The sequence below is a fragment of the Neofelis nebulosa genome, chromosome 10 (assembly GCF_028018385.1).
Source record: "Neofelis nebulosa isolate mNeoNeb1 chromosome 10, mNeoNeb1.pri, whole genome shotgun sequence".
Lineage (NCBI taxonomy): Eukaryota > Metazoa > Chordata > Mammalia > Carnivora > Felidae > Neofelis > Neofelis nebulosa.
The window spans coordinates 46,209,051-46,232,988 of record NC_080791.1 but is presented as its reverse complement, the minus strand read 5'-3'; the positions used below and the strand labels follow the sequence as shown (position 1 = coordinate 46,232,988).

The window sequence follows — 23,938 nt, the reverse complement described above, 5'->3', positions numbered from 1 at the left end:
TAATGTACTGTGCTATGGGATTGTTTGGAATTGCTATATCCCCTCTGGCATGGAGAGATGAGGCTTGGACTTGGGGGCTCTGGGCTTATCCATCCTTTCTTTTCTTTGCGAAATGCTCGTTTCATGAGTAGTGGCTCACAAAAAATCTTTCCTGATAAAACACGTTGGTGTCCCATTTCCTTTCTGGATAATCAGGTATAGGAATGGAGAGTGCCTGAAATACCCCCAGGTAGTACTTTTTTTTTAATGTTTATATATTATTTTTGAGAGTGAGAGAGAGAGCATGAGCAGGGGGGGGCAGGCAGAGAGAGAGAGACCTACAGTCTGAAGCAGGCTCCAACCTCTGTGCTATCAGCACAGAACCCGATGTGGGGCTCGAAGTCACAAACCACGAGATCATGACCTGAGGTTGGACGCTTAACTGACTGAGTCACCCATTCACCCCCCACAGGTAGTACTTTTTGAGGGCTTGGGATTTCTGAAGGTGTCCTGCCCTAATACTAGCATACTCTGCTGGATTTCCAGGACTCTGTTTTTCATTTGCAGGAGGCTTTTGTTTTGTTTTGGTTCCTTTTCAAATTTGCTTGCGTTTTTTCTTTTTTTTCCCCAAGCGTTGGGTACTTTCCTCATTACATCATTCTTGTGAAAATTATCTCCTTAATACATTTAAGTAAAGCTGCTTTACAATCTGAGGATAATTCATTTTTCTGGGGTTCTAAGTCTTCTATTAGCTGTATATATGATTTTCCCACAGTGTGGACTGTTTCCATGTGGATTGTGAAGCATGAATTTATTTTCATTGGGGAGCTATTTTCCCCTCAAGGAATTCCACACAGCATGGCTCGTGGGAGTGTCCCTATAGAGAAGTTTTACTTTTCCTTCTTTTAACTAAAAAAATTTTTTTGGGGGGGCGCCTGGGTGGCTTGGTCGGTTAAGCGTCCGACTTCGGCTCAGGTCATGATCTCGCGGTCCGTGAGTTCGAGCCCCGCGTCGGGCTCTGTGCTGACAGCTCAGAGCCTGGAGCCTGTTTCAGATTCTGTGTTTCCCTCTCTCTCTGCCCCTCCCCTGTTCATGCTCTGTCTCCCTCTGTCTCAAAAATAAATAAACGTTAAAAAAAATCTTTTTTAATTTATTTTTGAGACAGAGAGAGAGAAAGAGAAAGAGGGGCAGAGAGAGGGAGAGAGAAAGACCCCCAGACTCTGTGCCCTCAGTGCTGACCCTGACATGGGGCTCAATCCCACAAACCATGAGATCATGACCTGAGCAGAAACCAAGAGTTGGATGTTCAAACGACTGAGCCACCCAGGCGCCTCTACTTTTCCTTCTGCCAGGTTCCCCAGCTGTATCACTGGCAGGGGAAAATGTTTTGTACTCATCTCTTAACCTTGTGTATGTTATAAATGTGGACTCCAAATCACATGTGGTGAAGGCTTAAGGTTTTGGTTTCTTCCAAACATTCTTCCCCCTCACAAGCACCTTGTCGTTTGTCAGGCTTGCTGAGCACAGCCTGTTTCTTCTTCACTGAGAGCGTCAGCCACTGAAGGCTCCCAGTCTTCTGCAGGACTGTCGGTGCCAACATACTGCCTGGTACGGGTCTCAGCACTTGACCCTGCTGTGTGGGTGTGGGGATCCATCTCTGAGCCTGAATGATGAGAAGGAAAGAGCCATCCAAATGGAAGCACATTCATGACTGGGGAAGGAAGCATGAAGGCTCTGCATGCGGCTCTAACAAAATGACACATGGAAGGAAGAGCAAGGCAAGTGTGAGTGGAGCTGAGATGGTGGCAGGTGAGGCCATCAAAGGCTTCTTTCCAGCTCCAAGAGCACAGTACAGGGGGGCTAGATGTCAGAACTGGTGGGGTAATCTCAAGGCAGTTTAGTGATTTTTTCTTCTTGGGCAAGTTTCTGTTTCTCATTTTTGTATTAAGAAATGCACACAAAGAGATGTTCAGTTATGCAAGGGGACGATGCTCCCCAATGAACCATGACTCCTGGTATTTTTGTCCTGTGTTATCTCCTCCCTTGGAATCTGGTATGGATCTATAATTTGCTTTAAGTAGTGGAATGTGGTAGAAATTTTATTGTGCCAGTCCCGCTATGGTGTGGCCTCAGGTATCAATTGTAGGATTGTGTGTGTGAGAGAGAGAGGGGCTGAGAGAGAGAAGACAAAGAGAGAGAGACTGAAAGAGAGAACCAGAGACAGAAAGCTGAAGAGACTCAAAAAGAAAATTTTCTTGAACTAAAAAGCACAAATTTTTTTTAAGTCAAGGGGCATCTGGGTGGCTCAGTCGGTTAAGTGTCCGACTTCGGCTCAGGTCATGATCTCGCAGTCCATGAGTTCAAGCCCTATGTTGGGCTCTGTGCTGACAGCTCAGAGCCTGGAGCCTGCTTCAGATTCTGTGTCTCCCTCTCTCTGCCCCTCTCCTGCTTGCATTCTGTTTCTTTCTCAAAAATCAATAAACATAAAAAAAGGTTTGTTGTTGTTACTGTTTTTTTAAACTCTCATTTGTCTTCTTCTTTATCGCTCCTCTCAACATCTTAGAAACCTCTAGTTTAGAGTTGGGAGCTACAGAGAAAGGGGGTGGTTTCCCTCCCAAGCCCGTCAAAAGGCTGACACAGCTGCTGACCACAAACTCTGTCCAAGCATCAGATGGGGCCAGGGCTACAGGTGCAAACTTAAAACAGACCATTCCCATCCATTCTACTGTAAGTAACCAAACATGTTAAGTGGAAACCACCAGGGCAAATGTGTCTCTCAGGTGCAGTGTTCTGGGTCCCACAGTGTTGCAGAGAGAGCAGGGAGGATGGAATGACTAGTGTTCCCTACTGGAGTGGCAGGCTATGTCTCAGCTTTGAGCAGCCCACTGATAGATATTTACTGCTGAGATTCCTTCGACCCTGGAGGGTCCTCCTCCCCAGTGGCCAAACCCCAGGATAGTAACTGAGCTACAGCGACTCTTTAAGGCCAAAAAAACCTTAAGATACGCCCCCATCAGGGGATAGGGGCTTTTCATTAGCAGGATGTTTGGAAAAAGACAAGGAAGTTGAAGGCAGGAGTCAACATTTCCCAAAGTTCTTTCTTAAAATACTCTGTGTTTGGTTTCAGGGCTGCTGACTCACCCCCCGTCCGGGCATCCGATCTCGGGGCTACTATATTCCCCAGAGTGCCTGGGGAGACCAGCTCATTTCCCACCTACAGTATCCACAGAAACATCTGCTTTAGCTTATTAGAGAGTCAAAACAAGCAACTGTCAACTCATCACCATCTCCACTTGAGGACACATTCCTCTTGGCTGACGCACGCCCCTCCCCAGCCCCCCACCCTGACTGCCTGCATGTCTGAGACTGTGAGCTGATTCTGATGATAAATGGAAGAGCTTCTTATATCCTCGTTTATCTAACCTTCTCACACGCATAGCAAGACTTCTCTCTGGGGAATCGAGGAACGACTTCTGACTCATCAGATAAGCAGTAGGCCCTGGAAACAGGAAGCAGAAACCGGGCTCTCCAAGCCCCTTCCATTCCCTTCTCTTCCTCTGCAGGTAACTGCACTGTGGAAAGCAGTCTGGTTTTAGAGCCAGCAGACCCAGGTTCAGCCTGCAGTCCTGCCCGACACTGTGGGACCTAAGACAGGTTCCTTAGCCTCTCGGGGCCTCAGTGTCCTCTTCCATAAAATGAGAACAGTATTACCTATCCTGCCAGCTGTGCAGGAATCTTATGTAGTCCAAAAGTAATACAGGGTAGGAAACATCTTAAAAAAGAGTCTCTGATGCTTAAATTTCCTCCTATAATCACATCACCTATAATCTACTCTTGAACCTGTTCTGTGACGAGGAACTCATTCCCACAGACAGTCTAGTGCACCATGGGATAGTTCTAATTTCTTTTGAGCTGAAAACTGCCTCTTTTGGCATTCTACCAATTGGTTCCTCTCTAGGTGGGTATACAGAAACAAGTTGAGCCCTCTTCTGGAACAATTGCTTTCAGCTATCTGGAGGTGTACCTCACCCTGATACTGACAAAGCAGCCCCTAAGCCCCCTCCCCACCAGGCTAAGCCTTTGAAACCCTCCCTCACTGTCATGGTTACTGTTCTCCAAAGGCACTTCAGGTAAGTTATGACCCTTAAGTGTCTTGTCCAGAACCGAATCTGGTGTTCAGGATGGCCTGAAAGGGGGAGAATGAGCTGGGACATTCACCTCTCTTGTTCTAGACACTATGCCTCTATTAATGCACTTGACCCCCAGGTGCTCTGGTGGTTATATCTCAATAGAAGCACTTCCTCTATAATCTCAGTTGTGAGCACCTAGCTTTCTGATTACCACCTCCTTTGTGGCCAGCTCATTTGATCTTTTACCTACCTCAATAATTCTTAAGCCCCATTAGGACTTACCATCCCTTGATCATATCACTGTCCCCTATTCTCCTCTGCCCCTGCCATGTCCTCATGTTCCTTCTTAGCATAGACCTCAGGACACATCATTATAATCACCCCCTTGAATACACTCACAGTTCTCTTTTTCTCTCTTGCCTATCAAAATCCAACCTTGGTTAAATCCTACTTTCTGCCTCTTCCTGTCCTGCATCCAGATAGCTGAAACTAGCCAGAGGAAAAAGAAACACAGAAATGGTTAAATTCATGACTAGTGATCTGTGGGGGGCCATAGGGCTGTCCAGCAAGCATCCTCACGTTTGGACATTTCAGGTCATACCTTCTCTAGCCTTAAACCTCCACCTCTGCCCCATCCTTACTCTCTGTGGATGACCTTGTCCTCGGTTAGTGGACCTTCCATCCCCAGCCCCCACCACATCTACCTACCCATGACTGTGCCTCTCTGTCCCTGTGGATGAGCATCTGTGCGCCCATCTAAAGGTAAGCTCTTCAGGTGTGCACCAGACTCTCACCCTCTTGCTTACTTGGGAACTTTGGACCCCACCCCCCTGACCCCACACTCCATTACTAATTTCTGCTTTTCTACAGGATCATTCACATTCCATATAATTACAGTATTATTTTCTTTCATCTTAAGAAACAAAAAACACAACAATAAAATGCTTGCATCTTATCCCAATAGGGAGACCAGATGAGGAAAGTTAAAAGCTCAGGAACCGGGGCGCCTGGGTGGCTCAGTCGGTTAAGCAGCCGACTGCAGCTCAGGTCACGATCTCACGGTCTGTGAGTTCATGAGTTCGAGCCCCGCGTCGGGCTCTGGGCTGATGGCTCAGACCCTGGAGCCTGCTTCCGATCTGTGTCTCCCTCTCTCTCTGCCCCTCCCCCATTCGTGCTCTGTCTCTCTCTGTCTCAAAAATAAATAAACGTTAAAAAAAATTAAAAAAAAAAAAAGCTCAGGAACCTACTCAATGACGTCACAGACCTAGAGGAGATGGGGTCAAGAGTCAGATCTAGTTTTCCTGCCCCCAAAGCTGCAGAGGCCAGAGCAGCTCTCTTCCCAGGCCACTGCTTTGCTCTGAGCAGCTGAGCACAGGCAAGGGAGTACTTTGCCCCAGATGCCCAGTCCAGCTCTGCCATGACCTGGACACTCTTGGGACAGCAACAAAGGCTGGAGGTTCTCAAGTGACTGGGGGACCTGCAGGGTCTGCAGGGGTCTGCCCAGCTGCTGAAACTGTCTTGACTGACTTGCCTGTCAGACTATACATGGGTGGGTGGAGAGGCTATTTCCAGAACTCCATCCCAGGACCATACCAGGCACAGCAGGGCATGTGGGTGGCCATGATGGCACACAGAGGGGGCAGGTGAGGGGGGCTGAAGCCACCGATATCACATACTCCAGAGCACAGATGACACCTCATAAATCCTGCAGGCCCATAGCCGTGTGACCTGCTATGGTGGTTCATTAATGCTGCCTGGTCCTCACGTACAGGTGGAAATGACGGCTGATGTGGCAAACTGCCTTCCCAAGCCAGTCTGTCAGAAGGGCACACTTCTTTTCTCCACCGCTCACTACATCCCTGTTCATGCCAAGGGCCCAGAACAGCTCAGCAAAGGGGTTTTCTTTCTGGGACATCGGGCACTTAGGCTCTCAGTCATCAACCCTCTTCTCTCTCCCCTCTGTTCTCAAACAGTCTCCCACAGAACAACCCCAATGGCTTTGAGTCTTCCAGATACACGGGGTCAAGTTGCAACTTTCAGAACACTCAGAAAAGCATGCATCTCCTGCCTCTTGTTTGTGCATCTGCTGAACAGTCAGATACAGTGTTGGCCTGATCCAGACCATCTCCCAAGAGTCCTTTTTCAAAAGGAATAGGCTGACCCACTTACTTGTCTGTCACAGCCTGCATGAACTCGTCCAGCAGGTCATCGTACTCCTTCCCACGCACACGCTGGTGTTTCAACCCAATGTACAGAGGGTCTCTGAGCAGCTCCTGGAGAAGACAGCATCCGTTTGTTCAACTGCCCTGGTTTAGTGGGAAGGACCAGGGAGAGGGGGCGGAGGGAGCTGGACGCTGGCTGCCCGACCTGCCTCACCAGGTGTCATCCCTAGAAGGGTCTGGAGGCTAGGCCACTGACTGACTTGGGACTCCTAGGTGGTTCCAATGTTAGGAAACAAGGATGCTTTGACACAGAAAATCCTCTCTCAGACGTGGTCTTCCAACCCCTGGCTGCAGGTGCTCTGGTTTTTTTTTTTAATTAAAAAAAATGTTTATTTATTTTGAGAGAGGGAGAGGGAGAGAACGAGCCAGGGAGGGACAGAGCCCAAACAGGCTCTGTGCTGTAAGTGCAGAGCCAGACGTGGGGCTCAAACTCATGAACCATTAGATCTGACCTGAGCTGAAATCAAGAGCCAGACACTTAACTGACTGAGCCACCCAGGTGCCCCTGCTCTGGGTTTATTTCAAGGTTTCCCAATACTGGCACTATTGACATTTTGGCTTGGAATTCTTTGATGAGAGGGCGGATCTGCACATTGTAGAATATTTAGCAGCATCTCTGGCCTCTATCCATTAGAAGTCAGTAGCACCCCCAGTTACGACAAGAAAAAATGTCTCTAAACACTGCCAAACGTCTATTTGGGGCTCTAGACAGCATCTGGATTGAGGTATTGGGTCTCGTCCAAAGTCACAGATCTGAATTCAAATTAGAAAACACTTTATTCATTCAAAAGAAATCTCACTGAATACCTAGCACGTGCCTGGCACTGTGCTAGTCCCTGAGGGTACGAGGATACAATGATACAACCAGACATTTCTGCTCAAGAAAGATGTCCCCCTGCGGAATACCTCCTGTGTTAGGGGTCCCCCCATTCCACCTCTTGCAGCTCTTTCTGTCACAGCCCTCACACACTCTGGTTATCTTCTGTGTCTGCCACTGGCCAACTTCCCACCTCTTCTCTAACCCCTCACACACACACCCTACACAATCAGTGGACCCGATCATGCACATTTACTGCCGGTCTGTTACTGCTGACACTGGGCCCTCCTGGGGTCTGTAAATGAGTAAGGAGTGGTTGTTGCCTTCAAGGTGCTCACTGGCTACTGCAGGGGGCTCATGAGTAAACAAACTCTACTACAGTGAAGAGTGACACTGTTTTGGCACTAAGTCTGGCACATGGAAGCACAGGGAAGGAGTAAAGTAATTCCCACTGGGGGATAGGCGGTGACTGTCATGGGGGAAATAGTCGAGCATTAAAAGACACAGTGGGGTGCCTGGGTGGCTCAGTGGGTTCAGCATCTGGCTTCTGCTCAGGTAACCATCTCACGGTTTGTGGGTTCAAGCCCCACATCAGGCTTGCTGCTGTCAGTGTCACATCCTCCGTCCCCCCCCCCCCCTCTCTGCCCCTTTCCCACTCATGTGCTTGCACGCTCTCTCAAAAAACAAAACAAAGATGGGCAGATTTTGACAGGTAGGCTGGGCTCTTCAGGTGGAGTCAGCATAGGGAAGGGCTGGGGGCTGGAGGCAGAAGGAGGGAAAAGTGCCTGGTATATTCAGGAAACAGTAAGTGATTCTGTGTGTGAGCGTCTCCAGAAGTTTTGTGTCTACAGCACCAAAACTATGAGCTCTTTGAGGATAAGCATCATGTTACGCTCATCTCTGCATTGTAGGATGCAGAGATAAGGACCCCACAGTCCTGCCCTCAAGTGGAAGCTCCCCCCCCACCCCAAATCTGACCCCCATCACAGACTAGCCGTGACCTTGGGCAAATCACAGGACCCCTTGGACCTGTCTTCTCATTTGTCAAAAGGGAATGAGATGCCAGCTGGAAAGTGTGCTTATGATGATTAAAAGAAATAATGTCTGTGAGAGAGCTTTGTGAGTTTTAACATACGCCATAAAGTGATGACAGCAGCTTTAACTTTCACAGCGCTTCATATGTGCCACATGCTAAGGAACATTCTAAGTATGCAATTCTCCCCTAAGAGGTGGGACATGCACAGAGGTGTGTGGCTTAGAACTCCCTTAAGAGAACCTGCTGAGGAAGAGGAGTTGAGTGGACAGCCTTCAGCTGCCATGCTGTCTCTGGGCTGCTCCCAGCCATGGCCACGCACAGCAGATGCCTGGCCAATGCCGGGCCAACCCTCTGTGCAGGCAACCAGGGCTTGGGTTTTCCATCAACCTTCCTGAGGCTTTCCCAGGACCACACTGCAGACTGGGATCTTCTTAATTAATTCATAGAGACAGTGCAAGTGAGGGAGGGGCAGAGAGAGAGGGAGACACAGAATCCGAAGCAGGCTCCAGGCTCTGAGCTGTCAGCACAGAGCCTGATGTGGGGCTCAAACTCACAAACCGTGAGATCATGACCTGAGCCAAAGTCAGACACACACCCAGGCTGGGGTCTTCTGACTGAGGTCTCCTTCCTTCCTTCTCTCCTTTCAAGGGGGTCAGATCTACACTGTAGCCTGAAGGCCCCACCCACTCGCCAGCTGCTCCTGCTTCCCCCTTTATTCTTCCTGGGTGTTCCCCAACAAACCTTTCACACCTCTGTTTCTCAGAGGATCGGGTGCACAGACCTCAGGCTGGTAAGTGGAAGAGTCAGGACTCAAACTCAGGCTGCCTGGCTCCAGAGCCCATGGTCCTCCGCACAGAGCCACACAGCTCGGGCAGCTCTTTTGCACATCCACCAGAATGGAGTTATTTTTGTTAAAGACACTGCTCTAGACCCATACTGTCTTGATAGTGCTACAGACGTGGTTATGCAAAAGTGTAGGGGACAGACAAGACTAGGCAGGAAGTATCTGCCTTCCTAAACCCTCAAACCCAATCCCAAGTGCACACAACCCAAGGTAGGTGTAGAGCTTTCTGCCAAGCACCACACTCTACATTTAGCAAGAGGGTAAGCCTATCCTTCGATTCTCACTCTCTTCACCTCCAGATTATACCTCCCTGAGACAGTTTAGGATTCTGCCCTGGCAGGCATGTGTGTTTATTAGACTAAAGGATGATGGTGGGCATTCAGGTGCCCACCCTTCATGTGCCACCTTCAAGGTGACCCTGCAAAAGCCACTTAGGGGCAGGAAACATCCAGCCAAGGGCACACCATAAAGTAAATGTTATGAGGACTTGATGGAAAGCTAGACAGTCATTAAAGTTAGTGGTTTTTAAAACTGTGCAGCCACCTGGACAAATGTGGTTATTTAATGAGGTTATTTAAACCTTTTTTTTAATGTTTATTTTTGAAGGAGAGAGATAGAGCATCAGCGGGGAAGGGGCAGAGAGAAGGGGAGACACAGAATTTGAAGCAGGCTCCAGGCTCTGAGCTGTTAGCACAGAACCCAACACGGGGCTGGAACCTTCGAATCGTGAGATCATGACCTGAGCCGAAATCAAACGCTCAACCGACTAAGCCACCCAGGCGCCCTGTGTATGAGATTATTTAAAGTGAAAAGAGCAGGATATAAAAGGGCACAGATGTAATTTCAGCTATCCGAAACACACACACACACACACACACACACACACACACACACGGACATGGACACACACAGCCCTGAAGGGCATACACATACAGAAACAGTATAATTCTCAGCATCTGCAGAAAAGACTCACAGTTTTAGTTTTTATACAGACTTAAAGGGTCCAGCAGTGAGTTACAATCTGTAATGTTGCCAAAGTGAAGATATGAATCACTGGTACAATCAGGCAGCGAAAAGTGAGTTTCTCAGTGCTGCGTGTGTGGTTTGTGGGGCAAGGCAAATTCTCCAGAGGTACTGAAGAATTTTAGGATTTTCCAAAACTTTTTCAGTATATCTATGTTTAGAATCAAAGGTCAACCATAACGAGGTACTACTTAGACATAAGAGTGACTACGAAAGCTTTAGAAGAGTCTTTATATTTTGCTTTTATATTAAAATGTTTTATGCCTGAAATACTTCCTAACTAAGCACACGCAAAAAATTGGAAATAAAGTTTCTAATGGAGATAATACTGAAATATAAATACTGAAAATATTTGTATAGAACTTTCAAGTAATTTACTACTGAATCAAAAGTAATTCGATCCTTCTGTCTTACCTATTCTCATCCCCATTTCACAGATGAGGAAGGTGGACAGTTTACGGAAATCGCCCAAACGCACACATCCAGAAAGCAGCTAAGCCTTGCTTTGACTGGACCTCATGACAGTGTCCCTTCTCCCCAATATTCCATGTAGGGGGGAACAGCTGACCTGGGGGGGGGCTTGTCCTCTGCCTGGTCCTCTGAAGGAACTCAGCAGTGGCTGGGAAGGTCAGGCTATCATACTGCAGGTGAGGCTGGGGAGCAGTGATGGAGTCCCCATCACTAGCCAGCTGGATCTCCCTTGGCAGGAGGGGGAATGGCTTCTCCAAAACAGCACAGGGTGGAGCACTCACTCTGTCCTGGCACACCATGAAACGAGAAGTCCATATTCTGCCCTCTGTCCCACTGAGTGACTTACCTGTAACAATGGCTGCCAGCAAGGCGTGGGGCTGTAACTGACCTGGACTCTCTCCTTGCACCCCTCCTCTATCCTTCACTTCCTTACGTATGTGTTTAGAAGTTTTCAGTAGGTAGTTTTGGCAGAAAAAATACAGAACGCATACTTCAACTTGAATCTCAGCTAGGCAATAATTTTTTCTTTTAGCCTAAATATATCCCAAGTGTTGCAAGGAACATACATGGAACACAGGCCAAAATATGATTAGCTATTTACCTGAAATTTAAATTGAATTGGCATCATATATTTTTCTTTGCTAAATCTGGTAACCCCAGCAAGAGAGGCAGAAGGGATCTTGAAGCTGGGAGGCAGTGTGCTGCATGCAGAGCAAAGGGCACTGCCGGGCTGGGTGGTATTGGTCAGGGTGCTCCCTCTGAGCGCCCTCAGTCTGGTCTGGCTTTGGCATTAGACACACCAGGGTTCGAATTTAGGCTCTGTCACTTAGGTCTGTGACTTTGGGTGTTTCTTGGAGACAAAATGTCATGGAAAACAAAATGGGTTTCCTCCTCTTCACTTGCCATATCTCTGAGTACTGGATTAAATAAAGCTGGAAGAGAGATGAACTTCCTGGCCTGGAAAAATATGTATCTTAAGTAGCAACAGGCACGCTAAGAGGTTACCCAGAGAACATCTGGGGGTCTGGGGAGGCCATGGGATTGGGTTCATGTGTGGACACAGCACACCCCCCCCCCCCCCTCAGGATGGCAGTTATGCCTACCACATGTGTCCCTGGTTGCTCAGTCAAACCCATGGGTAAGCTACAAAGATCCCAGGAGGGGCACCCTCAGTGGTCACATGCACACAGGGAGTGAGTGCCTCTGATGGCACCACATGGTGAACACTGGCTGTTCATCAGCCTCAGCAACGATGCTCTCGAGAGGCGGAAGCAGGCCTTCAACACCCAGCTCTGTTGGCAAACCCATGCTTCCTCAGCAGTCCGGTAACACACCCAAGGCTGTTTGCCCAGCTCTGTTGACAGTCTGTTCCCATGTGTCCCCAAGGAGCTCTCCACCCATTAGAATCCATCGAGGCTCAAGACTCCTAAGGCTCAGAGGCCATTTTAGAGCCAAGCCCCCCCACCCCCCTCCAGGGTTGCCCTGCAGGACCTACTGGGCTCAGAATCAAACCCGGGGAAAGCCACTTCTGCTCAGAGGCCCCTCTTCCTGGGTGGAACAAGGGGTTTGAAGGACAAGTACACTTGGCCCTTGAACAACACAGATTTGGACTGTGCAGGCCCACTTACACAGGGATTTTTTTTTTTCGATACAGTACAGTGCCATACATGTATTTTCTCTTGTGATTTTTTTTTTTTCAACGTTGTTTTTTTTTTTTTTTATTTTTTTTATTTTTGGGACAGAGAGAGACAGAGCATGAACGGGGGAGGGGCAGAGAGAGAGAGGGAGACACAGAATCGGAAACAGGCTCCAGGCTCCGAGCCGTCAGCCCAGAGCCCGACGCGGGGCTCGAACTCACGGACCGCGAGATCGTGACCTGGCTGAAGTCGGACGCTTTACCGACTGCGCCACCCAGGCGCCCTCTCTTGTGATTTTTAAAAATTTTTTAAATGCTTATTCATTTTTTGAGAGTGCGTGCATGCTCAAGAGTGGGGGAGGAGCAGAGAGAGAGGGAGACACAGAATCTGAAGCAGGTTCCAGGCTCCAAGCTGTCAGCATGAAGCTCGACGCGGGGTTCAAACCCATGAACCACGAGATGATGACCTGAGCTGAAGTCGGACGCTTAACAGACCGAGCCACACAAGGCGCCCCTCTCTTGTGATTTTCTTAATATTCTTTTCTTTTCTCTAGCTTACTTCATTGTAAGGATACAGTATATAACACATACAACATACAAAGTATGTGTTAATCGACTATGTTATTGGTAAGGCTTCCTGTGGATAGTAGGCTAGTAAGTTTTGGGGGACTCAAAAGTTATATATGGATTTTCAACTGCATGGGGGTTAGCACCCCTCACTCCTGGGTTATTTAAGGGGCAATTATCATTCCAGTCCCTTCTAATGTGAACAGTGCATGATGCTGTCTGGCATTGCATGTGTAGGAAATAAAACGTACAAACCAATCCACACACAGCCTTGACAGAGGCCCAGAGCAGGTGGGCCTATCTGGCAGGGGCTCCCTGGCTTTGTCCCTTTAGAAGTTAAGCATGGGATGTCCCCTTTTCATGGGATCACTGCCCACCATATTTATCTTTCCAAACCTCCTTGGGGGCGGCAGGTAAAAGTGACTCAGTTTCAGGGCTGCAGGCAGCAGATGTTTTCCTTCAACAGGAAACATGGAGGGGTGTTTTCCTTGACTCTGATTAAAGCTCCTGTTGCCTCAGGGGTTTTCACAGAGCTGCACACACAGATGGTGTCATCATCCTGACCCTACAGACCCCCACAACAGCACCCTCCCTGCACTGACATGTGAGATGAAAGGTGCAAGATTAAGCCTCTCTCCTGTTGCTCTGGCTTGCTGTGTGTGTGTGTGTGTGTGTGTGTGTGTGTGTGTATGTGGCGGGGGGTGGGGGTCTCCTGTTGCTCTGGCTTGCTCTGGGGGTGGGTGTGGGGAGATATGCCCCAAGACTTCTGGGCCGGGGGTGGGAATCTTGCAAACTGACTCCTTTTTTTTAAAAAGAACTGTAGTGTGGGACATCATATAGTGAATGCATCTGGAAAGAGTGAAACCACTGTCTTCCTGATATGGGCCGCTTTGTAACTTTGGATTTTTGTGTCTTGAATTTTGTGAAGAGGGTCTGGTGGGAGCTTGCCTTTCTCTGGAGCAAGAGGACCCTGCAGATAACATCAGCACACCTACGCCTGAGTGTCCACAGGACCCTGACTGGTTGAAACACCTGCTTCCCAGTCTTCATTACCTAGTCTATAACATGAATGCCTGACCCCTTGAAGAAGAGTGCCACAGTGGACAAGGCAACTCTGGAATCAGAGATACCCAGGTTCAATTCCCAGCTCTGACACTCAGTGCTGTGGTACCTGAGGTAAGTAGTTAACATGTTTCAGTCTCAGTTTCTTTATCTATAAAATGGGGGAGGACAATATCTCATACAGCTGCTGTCAGAATTAAATGAGATTGAAATCTATAAAATCTGTTAAAATCTATAAAGGCTATGAAAATCTATAAAGGCCTGGCACATTGCAGATACTGGTACTGGTCTAACTGCACGGGGTGGGAACTGCTTTCTCTCACCTCATGCTGTGGGGGCAGCGCCTCCTCTCACCTTGTGTTTCCCCCTCTCAGCGGGGGATACTCTGGTCCTTCCTGACAGGAATAGGCAGACCCAGGGGAAGCTCTCTCACTTCCACACCCAGAGGGAGAAGTGATTCAGAGTCCTAAAGCCTCAGGGGGAGAAGCAGACACTTGGTGGAGATGTAACACATTAGCCATTAAAATGATCAATTAGGTGGCAGTATTGAAACACTGACAAGTAGAATATTCCACCCACGCCTGGCTCTCATTTATCTTCCTCATGCCTAGCCAGTGCCTGACACCTACTCAACATTCAATAAACTCTTGCTAAGTAAGTAGAGAGAAAGTGTTCATGAAATACCATTCATTGAAAAAATCAGAACAAAATTATAGGCACATTACTCCATCTATGTTTATGCATAGACAGATACTGGAAAGAAACATAGATGTAGCATTGTGGGAGAAATGTCGTTTCTGTTTTAAGATTTTGAATAATGTGTTCAAGTGACCTTAGTAATAAAAATTCTAAAAATCAAGAAATGACCTTTGCTTACAAAGCAGCAGGAAGCCAGGCAGGCAGCTGTGGTATGGGAAGAGGAGGGCAGATACAGATTAGGATCCCTGCCTTGTCACTCCTAGCAGATCTTTGTGGGCAAATTAATTTCTCCGGGTTGTCAAGCTTAAACAGGGTGGTCTGTGAAAAGCTGCCTGGCCATGATTTACTCATAGTTTCCTGCCATCTCTTCTGGTGGGTTTATTACAAGCTGGGGCTCTAGATTTTAGCACATCATTGCAAGGGTGTTGGAACTTTAATGACACAGGACCTTATGCATGTGCTACAGACGACTGACACCCTTCCAGGGGATACAGAGGTCTTAGGATCAGACTCAATGCTGCTTGGAGCGGGTTCTTAGGAGACAGTGAGTAAAGGTCTCAATTAAATCCAGTTGGAGTGGCATCTGGGTGGTTCAGTCAGTTTAAACGTCTGACTTCAGCTCAGGTCATGATCTTGTGGTCTGTGTGTTTGAGCCCCACGTTGGGCTCTGCGCTGACAGCCCAGAGCCTGGAGCCTGCTTCAGATTCTGTGTCTCCCTCTCTCTCTGCCCCTCCCCTGCTCGTGTTCTGTGTCTCTCTCCCTCAAAAAATAAACATTAAAAAAATTTAAATCCAGTGGGAACACAGCAGGAAGTATTGGATGGGAAGAACAATTAAAACTTTGCTACACTTGGGGCACCTGGGTGGCTCGGTTGGTTGAGCGTCTAACTTGGGCTCAGGTCATGATCTTGTGGTTCGTGGGTTCAGGCCCCACATCGGGCTCTGTGCAGACAGCTCAGAGCTCAGAGCCTGGAGCCTACTTCCAATTCTGTGTTTCCCTCTCTCTCTGCCCCTCCCCCACATGCACTCTGTCTCTCTCTCCCTCTCAAAAATAAAGAAAACTAATAAAATTTTTTTTTTAAAGTTCGCTACACTCATCCATGCCTGCATGATTCCATGCATGTTGAGACCGAAGGACAATTTCAGCAAAACCCAGGCACCTGGTCTAGGAAAGAGAACCACACACAGCATAGAGCAGACCTTGAGGACTGGTCTTATGGAGCAACTCTAAGGCTTGTGTCTCCATCCTGCCTCCTGTCTCCGAGGCTGGAGGGGAGGCATGTGGAGAAGAGCTTTAGAGGTAGAACACTCAAAAACCTTCTGGTTCAGTTCCTCATTGTACCAGAATGGGTGCAGGGACTCACCTGGCTGTCAGTGATGCAGGACCAGGGTCCTTGCTTCCCACTTCCCTTGTCCTCCTTCACCTCCCACGCCCCACGATTTCCCAGTCTTAGCAAGGTCTGCCTAGCTGTCCTCTCCTTTGATTCCATCTGTGGATGAAGCCCAAATAAGCATCATTCCTTGCTAGGAGGTACAAGTGCTCATTCATGTTTAGAAATGGGGGTAGGGATGCTTGAGTGGCTCAGTTGGTTAAGTGTCTGACTCTTGATGTTGGCTCAGGTCATGGGATCAAGCCCTATATAGGGCTCTACACTGAGCACAGAGCCTGCTTGGGATTCTCTCTCTCTGTCCCTCCCTCCCTCCCTCTCTCAAAATAAATAAACATTAAAAAATAAAAAAGCAATGGGGATGTACAGTGTACAGGGAGGAGGAAGGCCATGCAAAGACTCGTGGCAAGTATCTTGAGAAAGATCACTGCACAATCCAAGTCAGTATAACGTTTTTGACAGTATGAATCAAGAATCTAAAAAATCACCACTCCCCTTGCCTCAATATTTCCATTTCTAGGAAATTATCCTAACTATATAATCACACCTAGAAACAAAGACTGATCTGCAAAAATGGGCTCAGAGTAAATTTATATTTGCAAACAAACTAGAAGCAACCTGGGTGTCCATCTGTGGAAGGTTTCCGATGCAAAATTTAATATAAACCCAATTTTGTTTTGGGGCGCCTGGGTGGCGCAGTCGGTTAAGCGTCCGACTTCAGCCAGGTCACGATCTCGTGGTCCGTGAGTTCGAGCCCCGCGTCAGGCTCTGGGCTGATGGCTCGGAGCCTGGAGCCTGTTTCCGATTCTGTGTCTCCCTCTCTCTCTGCCCCTCCCCCGTCATGCTCTGTCTCTCTCTGTCCCAAAAATAAATAAAAAACGTTGAAAAAAAAAAAAACACCCAATTTTGTTTTTATAAATGCTTTGGTGGGGAAAAGCCTGGAAGGAAATACACCAAAACATAAACCATGATTAGTACTGGTTGTGTCACTGATACTTTATTTTATATTTAACACTTCTGATTTTCTCAAATTTTTTCCAATTTTTTAAAATACTTATTTTTTTTTGAAGAGCGCAAGCAAGGGAGGGGCAGAGAGAAGGGGACAGAGGATTCAAAGTGGGCTCAGCACTGACAGGCTGACAGCAGTGAGCCTGATGGGGGACTCGAACTCCTGAGTTGCGAGATCATGACTTGAGCCGAAGTCAGACGCTCAACTGAGCCACCCAGGCACCCTAATTTTTTCCAATTTTTAAAAGATGAATTTGCACTGATTTTAAACTCAGAGATGAGGGTCACTAAGAAGGAATTCTTGAGTAATTTTTTGTCTTTCCTGACACAGAGACCCAGAGTGGAGCCTGCAGACACGCACAAACACCACTTCCCAGGGCGGTCCCCGTGGACCCTGCCCCTCAAAGTCACCCCCCACCCCACCCCAGCTGCCACCTTCTGGCCCCAGGGCTCCAGTTCAGGGTGGCGTGTTACCTCATTGTTGGTGCCGACGTCCAGCAGGACTGGGAGGCACTGCTGCGGGCTGACCCCTCCGCACGCTGTGTACAGGGCCAGCTTGCCCACGGGGATGCCCATGCCGTAGCAGCCCAGATCGCCTAGGCCCAGGATGCGCTCCCCATCAGTTACCACCACGGCCTGGAAACAAAACAATCGGGAAGCGCCTCTCATGACAAAGTGCTCATCTTATCAACCCTTGCACACGTCAGGCCCGTCAAATGGACACCCACCTCCTCTGCTGCGGAACAAAACCGCCTGTCTGTGGAAAGGCCAAGGGATTCATTCAGCTACAGGTAGGCTTTCTTCTTCCCGTGCCCTCCCCTTCCTGGCAGGCTGGTGAGAAACCCCACTGAGCTAACACCTTGCCCTGCTCTGAGGTTTGGGGCGGGGACTGAAGAAACAGCTGGAGGGAAATCACATCTAGGTGCTCCCCCTCAAAGAAACTAAGCAGATCTTCTCAGCTTGGGATCTGGGGGTAGGGAAGGAAGGACATAATGAACAGAGACAATGAAAAACAGGTGTTCATGCCACTGCCACCAGCCCCCAGTATAGAGACCAATGAAGTCTCTCAGACCTGCTCCTAGGGTGTAATAAACCCACCCTGCACAGGGCAGGGCTCCTATGACAGCTGCTGGGGTCACTACTCCACACGAAACCAGGAGGATTCTAGACATGTACTGGGATTTGTGTTCTGGGAAATATTCACTGAAGGCATCCTAGGTGCCAGACACGGTGCTGGTTCGGGACTTCCTTGCTGTTAACTAACAGATGCCGATGAAGCTGATGGTAACTGAAATTATTGTGATTATGATAGATATTCACTTATTCATTCCTTTAGCACATATTTACACAACACCCACTTCGCAGACACTATGCCACATCCTGGGGGAAGGAGCGTCAGTTTGTGCTTTTGTAATAACAAGTATGTACGGACTCAGACCTTCAAGAACTAAGGGGCAAAACAAGAGATGAAATATATGTATTTATAATTAACGAGTCTGGAAGGAAAGTGGGTACAGCATAAACAGCATGAGGGCAGCAGAGACAGAGAAGGGAGAGTCACTTTCTGTAGGGCAACCCTTCATGGGTGAAGGGACACATGTGCCACACCTGACACAGGAGAAGACTGTCTGCAGGGGGTGCAGCTGGGGAGGAAGGCACTTGATACAAGAGGAAATCAGGATCCAGGATAGAGATGGGGAGGGGGTGGCCTATGTGTGGGGAACAAGGAGATGCCGGTCCTATGAAAGCACAGAACAAAATGCCAGGCAGGAGTCAGACTGTGAAAGCCACAGGGATCCCCTCAGGGTGACAATGAAGTTGTCTATAGGTCACCTCCACCTGCTATCACTCCTCTGTCTTGAAATGAGTTAAGTTTATGAGGCCACCCATCCCTCCTCTGGAGCCTGGTTTTGGCCAGGTCTTAGGACTAGCTCTGAGCTATGGAGGTCCTGGTGCCCCAAGCATGGTGCTCATGGGCACCACAGGGCTCAGTTCACTCCATGCAGGTACAACTCCAGCCCTGGGGATCAAGAGATGAAGACCCATTCTTGCCCTGGAAGAGTTTATGATCTGGTTCCCAAGGGGTCCATGACAACTTATCATTTCTGTTTCTCTAGCTCTCTTAAGTGTGAGCGTGCACATGGGCTGGTGCTGCCTTTTGGTAGAAACAGGTGTAGGGATTCTTTTTTTTTTTTTTTTTTTTTAAAGAGAAAGAGAGGCACAGAGACAGAGAATCCCAAGGAGGCTGCACCCTCAGCATAGAGCCCGACATGGGGCTCAATCCCATGACCCTGGGATTGTGACCTGAGCCAAAATCAAGAGTCAGAAGTTCAACTGACTGAGCCACCCAGGTGCCCCAGGGATAGGGATTCTTAAAAACACTCCTCCTCTTCTGAAAAGGGGACTCACAGGGTCGTGGTACAAGAGACCCATGAAGATTATGATATTCCCCCTCAGACTGCTCTACTGCCTCTATGGAGAATGTTCTCAACCCACATGTCACCTGATTCTCTCCACAGCCCTGGCAGGTAGGTGAGTCTGAGACTGTTAGCCCATTTCACAGGTGAGTAAACAGAAGCTCTAAGACCTTCATGTTTGATACGTATTTGTTACTTATCAGCCAGATGCCAGGCACTGGACTGGATGTTTGCACATTGGGTATCTTAGGGAAGTTTAGATGACTTACTAAAGTCACTTTGTGCATGTGGCAGGGCAGGATCCTAATTAGGGTTTGGGTTCCTGGTTCAGGGCTCCTTCTACCACATTTCAGTTGGCAGAAGCACCATTAAAGCACATGTGTTCTTGGTAAAGTTCTGCCCTGCCTCTTTGCCACCCTCCCCACAGCCCGCCTCTGACCTCCCCCTTGCAGCTCTCCCTGGTGAAGCCTGTGCCTTCATATGAAGGGTGCCCACACTCTGGGAATCTCCCATCTCTCCTAATCCAAGCTTCCTTATCCTGATTCCCACTAAGAATTTCTCTCCGTTGAGGGGCAGTGAGTTAAACAGAGGAAGTCAGTGACTACTCCAGGGTGTTATCCCTACAACTCTGGGGTCTTTCAATGGCAACGGGGCTCCTGAAATGTTCAAGGGCACTCCACTGCACGCCCACCTCCTCTGAGGGCATGTCTCGCTCCATTTGTCACCCACTCTCAACCCCACTGTGAGAATGGCTGGGTTACTGCATCAGCTTCAAGCCACACTCATCTTCCAATCTCCCCTCCCAACCAATGCCAGATTCACTGTATCAGAAGCCCATTTTCATTATGCCATTCCTAGCTTCAAAGACCTTTAGTGGCTTCTAACAGTCCAAAGAATAGAGTCCAAAACGTTTAACTCTTTAATGATCTGAACCCAATATATGTTCTGACTTATCTCCTGCTACGCATCTGCACACAAGCTCCTCCTCCAGCCAGACTGGCTTCCTCATTCCTCCCAGACATGCTCTGAACTCACCTATAATCTCCCCCCTCTCAGCCCCTATGCTCCTTCTCTTTTTCCAGCATGCAAACGCTGCCCACGACAATCTAATGTGATTTCTCCTAGCACTTCTTATAGCTACTGCACAGGTAGCCTGCTCGCCCTCCTCGTCTGTCTGCCTGCCTTCCACAAACATTGATTAAGCACCTACTGCTTGCCAATCCTTGCATAGGGTGCTACTTTAACATTTTAAAAAATGCACATTTTATCTCACCAAACAACCTAAAGGTTAATGGCAGGGGTTCTGGAGTCTGATAACCAGTATTTAAATCTAGGCTTCTTGATAATGTACCATATGTAAACCTGGGTAAACAGATAATTTTTCTGAGTTTTAATTTTCCACAAAATAGGGATAATAATCATACCTCACTCATCAGATTGTTGTAAAGATGAAATAACAGTTTCATTTTCACCAGGTGCGTTGGGTAAGTGATCAATAAATGGTTGCTTCTCTTATGATTACCATGGTGGTTATTATTTGGGGCAAAGATCCCATATTAAATTTTTAATTGTTTTATTTCTTTATAGTTCAGCATTATCACAGAAAGGCCATTCAGTAACTATCTGTTAAATGAGTGATTGAAATGGAAACCAAGCGGAGATGCTGTGGCTAATGGCTGAGAAAGTCAGCCATGCAAAACTTGTGGTTTCTGCTGTCATTTTTTATTTTTTTTAATTCAAGTTAGCTAACATACAGTGTAGTCCTGGCTTCAGAAGTAGAACCCAGTGATTCATCTCTTACATAGGACACCTAGTGCTTATCCCAAAAAGTGTCATTCTTAATGCCCATGTACAGCTGGCTATCTGTTGGACATTGCCACTTGGATGTCCAATAGTCCTCCCGAATTCTTGAGTCCCTAACCAAATGACTCTGCTTTTCCCTTTTACTCTTCTAAACCTTTCACTTCTGCTGCCTTCTTGCCCTTCGTTACCTTTATCTCCCAAGCTCAAAACTGTCTTGTCTCCTTCAGCCACAGCCAATTGGTTACCAAGTTCTGCTGATTTGATTTGCTCCTTGTTTTTGCATTTGTTCCATGAACTTCACTTTCACTGCCACTTGCCTTAGGTCAGCCCATCCATCTCATCAACCACTGTAGTGGTCTCCTGACTGGTCTCTCCACTCTTGGGATTCCCCCTGCTCCACTGCAGGTCTCCAAAGCACACCCAGATTTGTCACTTTCTTACCCTAAACCTCCAGGGGCCTGTAAAACAAAGCTCAAACATCTTTGACTGGCATTTAAGGCCTTCCATGGTCCAGGTCCAATCTACTCTTTGAATTTCTTCTTTATCCAAATAGAGTAATTCTAACCTTGATAAGGTTTGTACTTTCCTGACTACATGCCATTTTACCCCCTCAATCCCTATGATCTCCCTGATCCACATCCTACCATCCTTGTGTGCTTTAAGGAGCTGTACACAAGTCACCTTCCTCCATGATGTTCTCCCCTTCCAGAAGTCATCACTCCCTCCTCTAGCTTGTCTTGAGGGCAAATAATGGGACTTGTCATCTTTGATTCTTCAGCACTGTGCTTGGTGCCTGCAGTGTGATATGAACTGAATAAACAGTGGCCAATGTGACAGATCTAACATAGAAAGCAAAAGATCTCCAAAGGGCTAATTCAGACCTTTTGTGTGAATGAATGAGTTGGGAGAGGAGATACTGGATCCTATTTTTCATGACATCAATGGAGCTGATGCCAAGGGCCACTAGTGCAGTAGAGGTCAAAATGCTGAGAACAAATCTGAGTAGCACTGTGGAGTTTTAGAGTCCAGCAATAACTATATGAACTACAGGATCAGTTTCCTTGTTTGGATGGCATGTGCAACTCCTAATTCTTCTTACTTCAGATGACTAGGGGGAGGGTGGGCCACATTCTTCCTCTGTCCACTTAGCTTGGACATACAGCATTTTCTGACTTATTGTCCATGTCCCTTAGTGTAGGTGGACCCAATGGGGCCGACCTCAGAATGACCTGAGGATCATGACTCCTTGCTTGCTGTAGCCCTGCTTTCCCTGGACTTGTAGCTATGTCATGGGCTGCCCACAGCCCTGTGTATGCATCCCTCTCCTTCCTCCTTCCCTCCCGTCCTTCCTTTTCTCCTCTTCCTCCTCCTCCTCCTCCTCCCCCCTCATCACCTACTATCCACAACATAAATGATACACAGTCTGCAGTTTCAATTCTTGGTTCCACCCTTCACAAACAACCTAACCTCTCAGCTTCCTTGTCTCTACCATAGGGATAATAATAATCCCTACCACTTACAAGTCATGAGAAGTCGATGTGGTAATCTACATAAAGCACTTGGCAGAGCTGTGTGAGGTGGATATGGGGATGAGCTGCCCACATCTCCCTTTCAGGACTGAAGGAGTGATTCCCTTAGCCATACCCTCAGCTGTCAGCCTGCTTTGAGAATTTCCTTGACTGAAGAGAGCCACCTTGCCCAAAGTCACACCCTGTTCCAAAGGGTAGCAGTCCACAACCAATGACTGGTGGATGCAGGGCTACAAAGGCCTGGCTCCCCTGCCTCAAGTTGGTTTGACTTTGAAGGACGACCCCAGCTACAGAGGCTCCTCATGGGCTCAGCTGAGTCTTCCTTGAGACCTCACCCAGCTCAGCCTCTCTCTGGGCTTTCTCCTGCTTCCTTCCCTTCTAGAGGTGTTGATCCCAAGAGCACTCCCTGATATGCTGATATCTGTCTCAGAGAATGTTTCCCAGGAAACCCACCTTCTGACATTGAGGAGGGAGTGGGCCTGTGCATTACAGGCGGGCCCTTGGTGCCAGCACCTCATAAGTTTGCCTGCCCACGTGGAAGGGGCCGCTCCTATGCCCAGCCACCTCTAAGCACCTCCCCCCGGAAGCTGCTGGGATTGGGATGAGGGAGAGATTTAGGAGCTTGGGAAAGCTGTGGGGAGGAGGGCTGTTCTCAGCCGAGACTTCCTCAGGCTCAAGGCAGTGGCCACTGTGGGAAAGAGTCAGAAAAGCAGTTCTCACTCCTCTTTGTGATTTACGCTGGACAGCTCTGGGCAGCCTGGCCCGTCCCCTCCTCCCTGAACAAGAGGGGCCCACAAAACTTCATGGCCTCCGGAGCCCTGGGCTTTGGCCTCACTTCCCTCCCAGCCTACTTCTCCTGTACCTGTCTGCAGTCCTGCTTTCTGGCTGGGAAACCAAGGAAAGTCATCCTTTATCTTCTGAGTTCCTCTGGACCACACCTCCCCTCCAGCCCAGAGGCCAACAGCATCAGGGTCTAAAGATACCTGTGCCTTGGAAAACCACCTCCTGGGCTCAGCAGCTGGGGGAGAGGAGGCTCAGCTTCAGGGCTCTGTGGGCATCAACACCTTTCATGGCTGACCATGGGCAAGTCACAGCACCTCAGCTTGCTCACCTGAGGAACGACACACCCCAACCCATTCTTCAAGGACCCACCTTGGAGGTGTTCATGGCACACCTTCCTTCCTCCACTCTCATCACAGTGGCTGAGAGAATCAAAGGAAGTAATGATGGGGAATCTGCACCAGCCCCCAAGTACCATGGAAGGGTATTCCCTGCCTAGGGAGGGAGACCTTCATCTCCTCTTTTTTG

The 23,938-nt window shown here is 48.3% G+C and overlaps 1 protein-coding gene across 2 annotated transcripts in view; it reads right to left on the bottom strand.

The window, feature by feature from the left end:
• ME3 (malic enzyme 3) overlaps positions 1-23,938 on the bottom strand; it is a 185,032-nt gene that overhangs the window by 38,761 nt on the left and 122,333 nt on the right. Inside the window, exons 6-7 of one of the 2 annotated variants that reach the window (XM_058687542.1) lie at positions 17,356-17,517; positions 6,279-6,382 (exon numbers count right to left, since the gene is read on the bottom strand). In XM_058687542.1, coding sequence (XP_058543525.1) covers positions 6,279-6,382; positions 17,356-17,517 — 266 coding nt within the window. The remainder of the gene's footprint in view (positions 1-6,278; positions 6,383-17,355; positions 17,518-23,938) is intronic. The other variant, XM_058687541.1, reaches the window with a different exon arrangement.